Below are 15,304 nucleotides of genomic sequence, written 5' to 3'. Positions count from 1 at the left end.
ACCTGGGCCGGCGAATTTTAACTTCAGCGCAGCACAGGTATATATTGCATTTGCTGGTAACCTTAGGACCTTTATTGTTGAATAAACATCAATGTCATGTATAAAGCTGAACATCTGCATGCTAAATTTTCATATCCGGTGCACATACCAGATATTTTATTTATTTCTGTATTTATTTTATTTTACAGATCATGGGAACTCAAAGCATGATTTATTATTTTTTCCGGTGGCTGACTTATGCTGCATTCTTGAGTTTTTATGAGCTAATTGTGAGCTCTTACATGATGATATCTTGATATGTTGTGAAGCGAGTACATAAAGAAGGGGATTGCTTGTCAGTGTGTTTGTATTAGATTACGCCAGAACATTGCTTTTACTCTCTCAGGGGTTGACAAAATAACAAACGTCCTCTTAATTCTGAATGGAACGACTTAAGGCATCAAACAAGTAATAAATAATGTAAATTATTGTGGAAGCATTGTTAATTTTTATTTTTATTTTTTTATTTTTTTTAATGAGGGCTTTGTTGTCTTCAGTTTAATTTGCTGTTGTGTTTGTGTCTCTTAGCACAACTAGAGAACGGGAAATTAAATTGCCCTTCTGGGAGGAATAAAGCGGTTTTCTTCTCTGCTTCTACGACGGTAACATAAATCCAAAGCTACAAGCATTGTTAGAAGCTAACGGGGCTAAGCCAATGAAGGCATAGTTAAGGACAATATTATTCATAACCTCAATAAACAAAGAGTGAATTTATATTATAGATGTTTACTGGGTCTTTACTGGGTGGAAATGGCACAAGGTAGGGACGTAAAGTTTTTGCTGGTGTGAGATTGAGTAAGAATAATTACTCGTAATAATTTATATCGTTGACAATTTCAACAATATGCTTACAATATTGGACATGCCTGTATTAATAAAGACTACAAACACAGTGCAGTTAGCCTCTGGCTAGCGCAAATAAATGCTAGCAAAATGCTTTTGGCCGGGCGGGGTATGTCAAACTTTGAAAAATAGTCTGTCTACATCTTTACAAGCAAACCAAGTCGGTACTTTTTGTACACGTCATAGTTGCAAGTCTGTGTCCCTTCCGTTTCGCACTGCCAAGCGCTTTGTTTTTGGTCTGTTTAAGAAGATAACCAACACCTTCCCCTTGCTTGAAGAGGAAGCGCACGACTGATGACAGGGGCCTATTGCTCGTGACATGCAACCATGCATGTGGCGCACATGATGTCATTTAGCCCCACATCTAATCAAGTTTTCTATTTCCAAGCAGACTCCTTGTAATGACGCTGTGTGCGCTCTGAGCTTTTTCACTTCTGTCAAAACTGCCTCCTCCTGAGTCATTTCAACTTTTAGAGATGATACCCCAATTAAAAATGTACATTATGTAACCTAAACTGAGACTTGCTTTCACAAGTCAAATTAACGGATTGATTTATTTTGAGTTGGACCATCTGATTTCTGTCTATTGCCAATTCCTGGTGATGATTGTGTGTATATGTGTGAGGAGAGACAGCAAAGGGCAAATCAGTGTGGATTTCCCCGGGTCATATACAGCAGACTGCTGGTTAAGTGGACATCAATGATGCAGCAGCCACGCACCCGCACAAACACAAGCACAAGCACAAGCACAGCAAAGCTCTCAGTTTCATCTGCTGAGCCTTGTGGTGAAAGGGGAAGCGTCTGCATTATTGATGCTTCTATCCTGTAAAACACTGAAGTCACTCGCGCTGCTGCTGCTGCTAGCGTTACAGCTGGCAATCAACAAGAGCAGCATTTTGTTAAATAAATGGCCTCAGTGATTACCAGCCTAAGCCACCCGTGGTCTTGCAATACACTTGGGTCACAGTCAAGTGCAAAGACAGATCATCGTCTCCTTTAAGTCTTGTTGCCGCTGAGCAGTTCAGTTTGCTTCGCCCCAGTATGACACAGACAGGGGCTCAATCGCAATTGCTCACCACGGCTCATACTACCAGGTACTATACACTCTAAAAAGAGAGTGTTGAACCAACTTAACTCATTCAAACCCAAAAACGTGTAAATACGTCCATCATTCACAAAAACACATTTATACATTTGGGGTTTTTTTTAAGCAAGAGCATACAGAAGGCTTCGATGCAGCTTCTGACATGAGGAGGTGGCTTAAAACAATGGTAGTTGTTACAAAAAAATGGTCAGCAGGTGGCAGCAGAGTATAAGAGATCAGCCAGGGCCATGTTGCAACAAGCTCTTTTTTCACCAGGGATGTGAATATTGATTAAACTTAGCTATATTATAATGCCAATTGCTGCAAAACGGAAACAGATACAAAACTTTTTTTCCTGATGAAAGAAGAGACTCAAATCTTTCTTTTGTTAGGTTCCATGTTTTTATAGCAACAGAACACAATATTCTGTGGGCCTTGCAAAATCGGTCAAAACCCCATTAAAACAGCCAGGAGCGAATGGGGTTGCTTCAGTGAAAATGGCTGGGAGTTCAGTTTAAAAAGAGAATTGTTGACACTCCTAAAAAAAATAATAATAATAGTATCTCTTACACTCTAAAAAGAGAATTGTTGAACCAATTTAAGATTACAAATTCAATTGTTGACCAACTTAAAGAAATTGCTTCAATTGGTAGCACACAATTGAATTAAGTTAATCCAAAGTGAATATATTAAGTTTACTTAACATTAAACTTAATATATTCACTTATGAATAACATTAAACTTAAGTTGGTCAACAATTGAATTTGTAATCTTAAATTGGTTCAACAATTCTCTTTTTAGAGTGTAAGAGGTGCTATTTTTACAGCCTGGTCAGTTGGAGTTCCAAGAATGAAGAGAGAGAAAAAAATACACAAAGTGATATTGATGCAATCTTGTCATCTTAAAAGATTATTGAATGAGCATGAAAAAATGAATGGATGAATCTGCAAATAGCAGCCGCCAAGAGGCAGCGATTACTGTACTCATTTTTTTGTTTTTTTTACACTGAAAGGAGCTGTGCCTCCTACTGGTAACCAGTCCAGCCCCTCACCCGAAGTCCCACTGGGACAGTCCAAAGCTCGCCTGCAACAATAATGAGGACAAGCAGTATAGAAAATTGATGGATGGAAGAGCTGCACTGAGCCATGTTGGCGCCGTGCAATGGAAAATGCCATGATGTAACGCCGTTTACGTAGGTGACATAGCTATTGCCGTTCCACCTACAGATCTTTCCTATGGAAATGCAAGCCTGATCTGAATTAACCGATCCAAAATATCCTACATCAATGAGTGAAATTAAGGAGCCAATTATGTGCGTAAATGTTTCATAATTATTCAGATGATGTCATGTGCGTCCTTAAAAACGCCCTGCAGCCTTCATGATCATCTTGCCGAGTCCGATCGTATCTACCCGTGTAAGTCGAGTAGTGACTAAAAAAAAAACTCTTGTGGTTGCCTCTCAACCAAAGTTCATTCTTTTCCAGCAGGAGTGTTATAAAACATCAATGTGACTCATTCAATGCAGGTAGCCTAGAAACGGCAGATCTTGAGGATATTTACTTGCCATGGGAGTTTCTTTCTTGGACTGCCTGCCCGGGAGGCACAATGCCATGGAATATGTGTGGTTGCCCACGGCAACAGCACTACTAAGTGCACATAAACGCGTACTAAAAAGAGAATGGAGTACTTATTCAGAGCAAGTGATACCGTGTTCATGTATCTTTGCAAGACATGATTGGGCGCACGGCCATTGAACAGTTATGAAGCTATAAAGCGAAGGCCAGTGTGAAGTCATGTGTGAGACACATTTAACAGTGCTGCTGCAACACATGGGCTAGCCTGAAATCTTTTTCTCTCTTGCAGATCCACTCCCTCTGTTGGCCACAGCCGTTAGATTATATTGGACGAGTACTGGATGATGATCGTGGTGTGGAAATAAGTGAAAGAGTGAAGTTTCCCGATGGGGCAGATGTGGATGAATACTAATACGGCCTGTGGCCAGATGGCCTTTGGTTCAATTCCCCAGACATGAATATTGATATGACATTCTTAATAAAGTGACACAAGGGGATTCTTTAGACATTAATGAGAAAATGAAGAATATGAGTGATGTGTACATGAACAATTGCTGGGTATTAATCACTTAATTGGGATTTCAGCATAGTTATACAATAGATAAACTATTTTGTTGTAACTCATACCACACAAAGAATTACATGTTCCCATGTTTTTATTGAGTACAATTTGTAAATGTTACAATGCAGTAGGGTTGTTAGAAAAAATCGATTCGGCAATATATCGCGATATTACAGCACGCAATTCTCAAATCGATTCAATATGCGGCTGAATCGATTTTTAAACAACAATTTTTTTATGGAAATATTCAACAAAACGTCTTACTTAGGGTTAGGATTCACACATTAAGCATGGAAGAATGTTATATTAATGGAACGTTAAGCCTTAATATTTTATTTCAGTGCTGTTCAAACATGAAACAGACTGCAACCTGTTTGTTAAATGCAGTGGCTCAGTTATAAGGCTGAATTTTCAGATAAATAAATACATTTGCATACAAATCTTACAGCGTACATGTACAAGTTTACTGATTTGTATTTTCAAAATTTGAGTTGAATCGCAATAATCAATTTATAGATTCATATCGGGATTAATCGGTATCGAATCGATACCGTGACCTATGAATCGTGATACGAATCAAATCGCCAAGTACTAGGCAATTCACACCCTTACCCACCTCTTTTGGCAGCAATAATTTCATATCAAACTGTTTCTATAGTTGCAGATCATAACTTCTGATCAGCTCATGTTGAACCTCCTCTTTACAAATATTTTTCAGTTTAGCCGTATGAAGATGAAGATGAAGATCAGATCCATTTTATGACTACTTCATAGAGAAATCCATGTAATCCCACAGGTTGTTCTTGCAAACCGCAGATAATTTATGCTAGTCGTGTCCCTTCAGAATTGCAAACAAGGGGAAAGTAAAATGTGATATACTGTAGGTAGTAAAAACATTGATGGAAGTTTTGTGATAAATAAAGTTAAGCCCACACTTGGATGGATAGTTCAGATACAAAAACTATAAAAAAAGACTTTAAAAACTCATGATTTTATTAGGACCCAAGCAAGTACGCTCTTTGAACCCTTCCAACTGTGTGAATCGCGACCTGGCCCAGCTCAAACTATTTTTGGCTGCTATGGCTTCGATGTCATCTTTGTAGCTCTCTATTTTAAGAATCCGTGTCGATGATCTTGAACGGCGCAAGTCTGCCTTGTCTCCGGTTACCGAGGCCGAGTTGGGCTTCTGTAATGCCGAAAGCTTGTACGGCAATATACGCATCGTAGCCACCAAGCAGACATGCATGCGGCATTTCACAATTGGCAAGCAGTGATTGAGTTTGAATGAGAAAAAATACAAATAAATATAATTCTGAAAATGTTACATAAAATAACACTATCCTCAAATACGGTAATTTCTCCAGAAAAACACAAAATCAGGGGACCGTAAAATACAAGCAAACCAAAGAAAATGGGTCACGTTGCATATACACTTACCTTAATTCGTTTTTTAGGGCTTGTGAAAAAGATGTACTTTCACTCAAATATGCAATGTCTAATGTTACAAACGCAGACGTAAACATACTTTTCGCTACTCACTATGAATCACAGAGCATCACAAGTGATGGATTTGTATTTAATTATATCTGTTGCTTGCTTCATCATCTATTTGACATAACGCGCAATCGCATTTCGCGTCTTGGATTATGAGACGGCACAAACGCTCACGCATGAATTTAAACACACCTTGCACGTGCGTGTAATTATAATAGACAAAGTAGTTTATAATAGACTACCGTAAGTACACGTGTGGGCCATGTCAAATGTTATTTTAGTCTGTGCTGTGAGCCGCAAAAAAAGGAATGGCTGTAATTTAGACAGCAGAAAAACAACGGAAATTGAGAATTGTTTGGAACCTGAATCAAAATCAGTTTGGCCCTCGACAAAGAGGATATGCTGGTCTTGTCACCATTTTGCTTCTAATGTTGTCCCCAAGCCTTGTCTCCGCTAATGGCAGCTTAATCTGCCAATCATTTTTTCCCCCCCCTAAAGCCTGCCGGATTAGAGTTATTTAGAGTTAAACCTTGAACTCCATCACTGTTCTGGGAGCAAGATCAAGAGGTTTTCAACATGTTTTGAAATCACAACCTGCATTATCGACAGAGAATAATCTCCTCTTCCTGGGCTGCGTGGAGGCAGTGACGCACCAAGTCGAATATCTCAATCCCATTTCCTAATGGCAGCACCCAGGGACCTCACAGGAACATTGATATTAAATGAATTGAATTATCCACACCTGATGCTGCTGTTGCTGATTCGAGTCAATCACACACACCTGCTTGGCAAAATCGAAAGGGCGTACACGCAAGATAAATGCTCTTATATTGCCAACGTGACGTTTTATTTGTTCTCCCGTCACGTGACACTCACACAATGGTGTCGTTCTTCCCGTCTTCAAGTTTAGGCAATAATTAAAACCTGATGAATGATAGAACATTTAATGCGTCTTAGGTCAGTTCTGTCAGCATGTGTAAGTAGTTTAGCTTTTTCACTTTCCTTCTCAGAGACAGAGGAAAATGTGCTGCGTCATGCGTGTGTGACGTCGCGTGTTATTTGTGAGTTGATATGAATGTTTTTTTTCCCCACACACCATTTAAAGCAGATCAAATTGAGTTACTTACATCAGTGTCGGGCCCTTTATCAGCTCCGGGGCAGGAGAATGTGACAAATTCATGGCACCTCTTATGGACCACAAAACAGCAAACTGCAAGAAAAAAAGAAACGGGAGAAGAAAAATGTAAAAGAAGTACATTGACAGATGGAGACAGAACGACAAGATAAAAGGGATAAATAATACAACGGTTAAGACAGATTGAATCATTGTCGGTGTTGACAGTCCAGTGACAGTTATTGAAGAAGCGAATGAAATCTGGTCTCAACTGGTTATCGAGTCTGCAGATGGCTTAGTTCTGCCGGTGCGGTGCCGCCACTGCTTGGGCAGACGCTTTATAGCATCCAGACCACATTTAAATGCATGGACAAATGGACGTAAATATCACATGTGCGCCCACACACTGTCAGAGCTCAGAGTGTTGGTCTGCTGGTCATAGTGTGACGAGGTCACTGAAGTCAGTCTGTTGCAGCCTCGCAGTTGGACACGCATTGGGACAACTAAGCAACGTGAGTTTCACTGGGCCAGCACGAGCTCAGTGCATAAAAAACAACAACCCCACAGCGAAGCTGATTAAAGCATAGGCAATCAGTAGAGCGCTAACCTCCACCAAGGCCAAGCAATATGTGCTGGTGCAGGGGTTAGCAAACTTTACTGTCAAAACAGACAATCACACAAAAAATTGTCTGGAGCCGCAAAACATTTGAACATTGTGATGAACGAAACAGTGCATTAGTGTTAATCTAATATAGTGAGGTCCAAATAGCTAATTAGAGCTGCACCATAACACAAAAATATGCATCATACAATACTTTGAGATACATTTTCTTCTACCTTTCGTTGTCCGTTTTTGGATTATTTATTTATTCATTAATTTCTGTCAAATTTCGGAATTTTGGACAATTTTATGGATACATGGTCATTGTATTTTTTTCCATTTTATCTTTTTTGTTTAATTCTGCCTTTTCTTAAATACATTTTCTGACTTTTTTGGGCAATATTGTGAACATTTTATGGTAATTTTCTGAATTTCTTCTTTTGCTTTTGGACATTTTATAGTTCATTTTTGAGGGTTTCCTTTTTCTGCCTTTAAAAAAAATTCTGACTTTTTGGGCAATTCGAAAGACATGCCTTTATTCTTTTATTTTTGGACATTTTACTTTTTGAATGTTTTCTGCCTTTTTTTAAATTAAATTTTCTGAAATTTCTGTCAATTTCATGGACATTTAATATTCATTTTCTGCTTTTCCTCTTTTTTTCTGACATTTTATGATAACTTTTTAGACATTTTGAGGTTGTTTTTTTTTACTTTTTAATTGACCTTTAGTCTAGCTTTTTCTGACATTTAAATTTTTGTACATTTTCTGCCTTTTAAAAATATATATATTTTCTGGCTTTTTTGTCAATTTTAAGGACATTTAATGTTAATTTTCTGCTTTTCCTCTTCTTTTTCTAATATTTTATGATAACTTTTTGGACATTTTGAAGAATTTTAAAAAAAACTTTTTCATTGACCTTTAGTCCATTTAGACCATTGACCTTTGACTTAAATTTGGACTGACATTTTATGAATATTTAATAATTCATTTTTTAAATTTAAATCATGAATTTGTTTAAATAATATTTGATCTAAAAAAAAATGTTTTTTTAAATATTAATGTTTTCTTACAGAGCCACAGAGAGAGAGAGCGAGACTAAAGAGCCCCATGTGGCTCCAGAGCTGCAAGTTGCAGATCCCTGTGCTAGTGTAATGCTGTATATAAGAAAAACACAGCAGAAAAAGTCTGAATAAATAAATAAAACAGAATAGCATTAAGCAATTAATAGATTTCTGCAGAGGTTTAACTGTTAAAAGTCATTCAAATTTGCTTGTCCAGATGGACAGACTCCCTTTGTGGATTAAAAATGGTGAATAGTGAACATGATTTTCAGTAGCCACACTTTTCTTCAAATCTTCGCAACAACTGAATAAGTCCTTCCTTGGTTCACGTAATCACTTCACTTCTCATTAGAACAGGCATGGCACACCCTCGCTTCTCTCTGTGTTTATCAAGCAGCTAAACTCTAACTTGATGTTCGCAAGGTCGACACTTGCTGCACAGCATAAAATCAGCGGACTGGCGGATTGCATAGTCTTCACTAAAAAGGAGTGAATCTGAGTAGACTGCATTCGTGGTGTGTGTCCATTTGTGCGGCAATGTCTTGGCTTGTCAGATTTTTTGTTCCACACTTGGGTAACTTACTCAAAGTGTTGGAGGAAAAAAGTCCCTTTTGTTTCATCTTTCCACTGCAGCCCTCTTTGGAAAGCAAGACTAAACACCGTCTCGCCGCGGTGCTGCACAGCTGCCGTTCCGTGGCAAATATGTGCTGTACATTGAACATATTTTGAAAGCATATTACAAGATGCACCCGTATGTTTCACAGTTTGCAGCACACACTGTGCATAAGGTATACTTTCACAGCAGAGCTGTGTGGGTGAGAAATGTGTCCCACACAGCACTTGTCTTATTTATATTTCGACTTCACACAGGTGTTTTTTTTACTTTTTATCACTTTCCAAAATAAAATTGGAGTGAACTATGGCCTTGCCAAAGATAAATCCCAACGTTTGACACAAGAAGTTGGCATTGCATCAACAGCTCTCCTGACTGCAAGTTACAGGTTGGGTTTTCCTCATCTTCGCACCTGAATTTTGAATCTATTTGCCATTTGGATGTGTGATATCAATCAATGATCAGCTGTTGTTGGCAAGGTTACCCCTACGTAAAGGGCAGAGGTCACTAGAGAAAGTGAAGGTTGGCATTAATGACAAGAAATCAATACAGACTCCAAACAGACGTATTACAACACCACAAGTTAGCCCTGACTACCCGCTGGCGCCTCCTCAGAGCTATTGGTCAATTATCAACATGAAAGCATGGGTTATAAATCAGACCTGTACCAACTGACAAACCAGACACATCATACATCTCAGTGATTCAGTACCAGTATAATTCATCCAAGAGCAGATCGCTGCTAATGTTGCCGGCAACTCTTAATCTACGACACACGTCACAGCAGGCCACACAGGATGTCGGGTTGTGTTTGAAGATAAGGAGTGTGCGGTATACAGTGCGGTATGCACGGTAGACCGCATCAATTTGACATGCTGCGTAGATTTCGACTCTGCTGCTGACTAAAGGTGACAGAGCTTGCTGATGACATCATATCTGCCTCTGTGTGAAAATGGTTTCGAGCACATCTGACCTCAGCGATGGAAGCATTTTTTTTAACTACATCAGAGCTGGTTTAAAATAATAATAAACTATGCGTCCACTTCAAGTATAACCACCGAAAGAATGCGAGGATTTAAGCTAACTTGATCTAACAACCAATCACAGTTCACCTGTTTTCTGAAGTTGACCCATGATTGGTCGTTACCTGAGCCCTGAGCAACTGTGAAGTATGAGGATTTTCGATAACAATGTCTGTATCACTAAGATGGGAGGGAATGTATATTTGTATGAAGATGGAGATTACAATATGCATGAATGTGTTTACATCTGAACTACAGAAGAGGAAAATGGTCAGCAGAGGTTCAAGGCAGTCAGAAGCCATTTTCTTCTGGGTTCTCATTAGGACTTGGCCGCATGTGATCTAGTGTCCCAGTGGTCTTGAAATGCCAAGCGGTTCAATGCATACATCACCTCTGACCCTTCATTGAGATACAGCATCTTAGTCAAGCGACCTTAATTGGAACGATACTGATAGAATCTCTTACAAGTAGGTACTTGTTTTGTCGGAAGGACGATTATTTGCTCAGCTAACGTCAAAGAAATGTTAATTAGCAAAAAGTGGTGAAAATTGGTGAATAGTGAAGTTGTGGAAATGTCAACAGGTTTGGTAGGGCATCTTCAGGTGACCAAATTTTTTTTTCCCTCCAGGCACAATTAATTATAGAGTAAATCGGGTGAGAATCGAATGACAGTTCAATCAATAAGTATTGATTTTTACTATAATAGACCACCCTCCTCCGAAAGAGCCTTACTCCATCCCACTGCTACTAAATCAATTTAGATGATTCCTTCCACAGGTCAAGGGATTCATTGCAGCCATTTCCTGAAGTTTTGCCCTGCAGTAAAAAATACAAATGAGCCCCAGCAATGATTACATCAACCACTAATTTGATAAATTTGATATGGACATTGTGGTGCGCCGATCTCTCTGCCACCGATCGTGATCGGCCAATTTCCGTGAAAAAGTATACATATTTCGACCTATGCCTTTTATTGCTAATCAAATGGGACTAGTACTCAAATTGATTTGTACTCTACCAAATGTATTATTACTGTCAAGCGATTAAACTTTAACTAATTAATCACGATTAATCACATTTTTCTACTTTGACTATTTTCTACACTGCTTGTAACATATATTTACTCGAGTAAAATCTTGGGATTAATATATATATAATCATCAAATAGAAAGTATATTTAGATTTAAAGACTGTAATAGCTTTCTCTGATCCTTAAATAAAAAAAAAATTCTGTTAAATACAACTGGTGAACAAAACGCCCATCCCTAACCTACATAAGATAGACAAAGATGGATTGGATGGAAACCAATTATTATGGACAACCAGTGTTTCCCACAGATTTGAAATCTTGGATCTTGGGTCCTCATGGGTCTATCCAACCTACCAACCAAGCAAACTAATGTTACATGCGGTATATCTGGTTTCTTGAAATCTACTTGAGCGGTGGCCATTTTACATGGGTGGCCCGCCCAAGTATTAACATGGTGTGGGAAACACTGACTGTAACGCTGACTGAGATCTAAAATACTACGGATTCTACATTTTAGTGTGTGCTTCGGTGGGGGCTGTTGTTTTGATTATTGGCATAGTTGAAATAGGCTTGGCACTAGTTAACATGCATATGAGACACTAAATGAAAACCACTATTTGGGGAAAAATGTCATGTGGAAATTGCTGTTTTAGGTTTTAGTTCGGTCTTCCAGATTTATGTAGTAGTAATTTTAATTGCTGGAATACTAAACCTTGAGAACAAACAAGTGACTCAATCCACACAGAGAGAACCGTTTGGCAGTGATAAACTAAAAGGTTATAGGTTTAGTAAGAATAACACGGCCCAGAGTATATTTAGACCAAACTTTAACAACGTTTGAAACACTAAATGCTAAAACGTGGGACAAAGCAAGTGTGGTTTCCAAGGCAACAAGTCATAATGAAGTTATTGTAAGAAACCAAGGAGCCTGGCTTACAATGAACCCGAGGCCATGTTATTGAGCTGAGCCACGGTCACTGGCCTGGGAATGACAGCAGCAATATAGCATCAGCGACTTTAAAAATATACAAAATAATATTCGACGCTCCAGGCCAGGTTTGCTGTTGTTTACAGTCTGGATAGTTCCCGCTTGCTACTTAATCAAAACTGTAACTCAGAGCAAGAGGAAATAATAGTTGTCCAAATCTAAGCATCACAAAGGGTGGAATTGATTTAGGAACAGGAACTTGTCTCTTCCCAAAGATAGAAAAGATAAACAAAATTCCTGAAGCAGCTGTAGACACTATAAAACCAACTATGCAGACGCTAAACAAACTGTCTAACCCTTGTGGCAATGTGCTTTTAACCAATGCTTAGTTATGTGCATCTTTAATTCGTTTTATTTAAATAACTTTGTTGAATAATGTAGCATCACGTCATATTTAATATCATGTAGTATCAATATTTAGTACATATTTTGCACGGCCCTGGGCGAATAGGGGAGCAGAGTTATAAAATTAAAAACAAGATCATTAAACCTGTGTTTAATATAGAGCCAAATGTTTTTTTATGACAATAATAATATTTCCCAGATATTCAAGTCACCAAGGCTATTTAGGAGGGGGAAATGTAATTTCGAACAGACATAAAAGCACGCTCATTTCCATAAACAGTGTTACTGCAGGTTGAAAGGTTTATTCAGCAATGTTTCTTTTATGTGCCGGTACAAAATAACTTCAGTCAGAGTCAATTAAACATAGTCTCATTCTATTGTTTCAAATCCAGGTTGATCATTTAATCTATTGTCCAGAAAATTTTTGTAAACATTAGTTTTCTAATGACTTAGTATTGCGGGGATTATTTGTGTTTAAAACAAATGTATTTGTTTGACATAATCTGATAGCTGTGTCTTATTTGTCTAATTCTGTAATCTATTTCCAATATGTCGTAAATATGGGACATTTTTTCCCATTTTAAGAGATCCTAATGTAGCAGGCACCTTGGAGCAGTAGGGGAAAAAAGAAGTTTGATTGCAATCACGTTTCAATGTGCTGCAGGAAGGGGGGGGGGGGCACTCAGAAAAAGTGATTAAATTATAAAATGATGTGTGATAAGACCAAAATGATTCATATAAGAAATACAGGATGAAACTCTTTCCATTTTTGCCAAAGGTACGAGTTTGAAGACTAAGCTTACACTTTCTCCATAGAGGCAAAGACAATATAAAAAGATCAAACGCAACCGTACTCAATACCCATTCATCCGTTTCTCATGTCATTCCTTTATTTAACCAGGTAAGAAACTCATTGAGATTAAAAATCTCATTTCCAAGAGTGACCTGGCTAATCATATGATAATTATGATAACAAATACTTAGTTCACAATGTATAAAGGAAATCAAATTGCAAATGTTTATTAGTATCTCTGACAACTTATTACGGTCTTTGTCTATTTTCTTATGTAATTTTGAGCCAAAAGTAACCGCTTAGAATATAAAAAAAAAAAATCATACTTTGCTTGAGGATGAATCACTTTAAGCTTAATTGTTAAAAAGTTAAAGACTTTACATAATATGTTTGTTTTTTTAAATATATATATATATTTTTTTTTTTAACCCCTTCCTCACACTCTCAATTATTTTGTCTATTTATGAAAGACAATTTTGTGGAATACTTTGACAAGAAAATACCATTTATTAACCCATTATCAGTGTTGATATTTTCAAACCAATCAATATGAGCGTTTAAAATCTCAAAGACTGAAAGTGAAGCAGTTTGGAAGTAAGGAGATAAAAAAAAATCTTAATGGACCATCTAACCCAGCAGTACAAAAAAAAAAGCAGTCAGCGTAGATTTGTCTTGTTAACAGGCCCCGTGATGGTCGTTGAAAAGAACATTTGTAGTCCCATGGGGGCAGCTCAAAGAGCCTGGAAGGTTCTTTGTGTTTTGCATCCACACTGTTGTACACAACCAATCATCATTTTCAGTCAAGAGCTAAAGTAGATGAACCTCAGCGAATAACGCATTTGCTCCCAAAAACGTATAAATACGTTCTAGTTTAAATATGACCATGCACCTAAAGACGTATTTATACGTTTTTTATGCTAGAGCATACAGAAGGCTTTGATACAGCCTCTGAACTGAAGAGAACAATTGAAGCAATGGTAGTTATTACAAAAACGGCCAGCAGGTGGCAGCAGAGTATAAGAGATCAACCAGGGCCATGTTGCAAAAATCTAATTTCCCCACTGTTTGAAACTGATTTGTGAATAATGATGAAACTTAGCTATATTCTAACGCTAATTGCTGCAAAACGGAAACAGAGACTCTAATTTTTCTTTGGGTAGGTTCCATGTTTTTATTGCAATAGAACACAATAAATATTCTGTGGGCCTTGCCAAATCTGTCAAAATCCAGTAAAACCGGTGAGCGAAGGGCATTGCTTCAGTGAAAATGGCTGGGAGTTGAATAAATTAAATGCCACAAAAACACCAAAATGACTTCAATAATCACTGGTAAAACATTCTTCTTTAAAAAAAAAACATCAACAATTCTACATCATACCGAACTGCAGTATAATCCTCAGTATGCTCGCTGACTGTGTCAAAACATCAAACAATTGTAAGGATTTGTCACGAAGGTGGTAGAAATTGAAAAAGGTGCTTGAAAGTGCCTAAATGTGACAGCTATGTGACAGCTACAGGACATGTCAGTGTTATTGGCCACAAGATTAAAAGGAGCAGACCATGCCCGGAGGTGCAGAGGCACCATCAAGACAGACAACAATGGCGCTGTCCATCTTGCCAAACAACACAGGAATGAGAGCCAAGACGGCCACTTTCCCAGGGGACGGGGCTTACAAAGTAAAGGAACATTTTAAGACGGAAAATTCCTACAGCTTATTTGTTGACAGTCAAAATGTTCCCATGAGAATTTAATAAGAAATCTTTTTTTTTTTTTACTTCAGTATTATACTTTTTTATAACCAGAACATGTCACTTATTTAATGAAATTCATGTAATTTAGAAGTACAGTACTTACGGTATGATTGATAGAAATCCAAATTATTGGGGTGATCAGAGGTTAAGGTGGGCATAAGAAGAGATCTGCGCATACATTTTGGTGACGATCGGTCACGCTTTTCAGACATTAGGTGACATTACGCATTTCTACATATAAACAAATTACAATCAATAGTGACCGCCCTCTGCGGGAGCCTCTTTGGCCGCAACAAGATGGGGGTGAAGTCCATCGCACTCTTATGGAGACAATGATGTCCGCGGAAGCACAATTTAAGTAGGAAATAAGCCATTGCTCTGGAGGAGGA

At 38.0% G+C, this 15,304-nt stretch overlaps 1 protein-coding gene across 1 annotated transcript in view; it reads right to left on the bottom strand.

The window, feature by feature from the left end:
- The window catches only part of prkcaa (protein kinase C, alpha, a), a 114,559-nt gene that overhangs the window by 62,755 nt on the left and 36,500 nt on the right, over positions 1–15,304 (bottom strand). The window contains exon 3 of the mRNA XM_086081959.1: positions 6,724–6,806. Within this exon, the coding sequence (XP_085938085.1) occupies positions 6,724–6,806 (83 nt within the window). The remainder of the gene's footprint in view (positions 1–6,723; positions 6,807–15,304) is intronic.

This window comes from Leptonotus elevatus, chromosome 8, assembly GCF_054856555.1.
Source record: "Leptonotus elevatus isolate MCC_2025b chromosome 8, RoL_Lele_1.0, whole genome shotgun sequence".
NCBI classification, from domain to species: domain Eukaryota; kingdom Metazoa; phylum Chordata; class Actinopteri; order Syngnathiformes; family Syngnathidae; genus Leptonotus; species Leptonotus elevatus.
The sequence above is the reverse complement of the archived record's forward strand: the minus strand, read 5'-3'. Positions and strand labels throughout refer to the sequence as shown.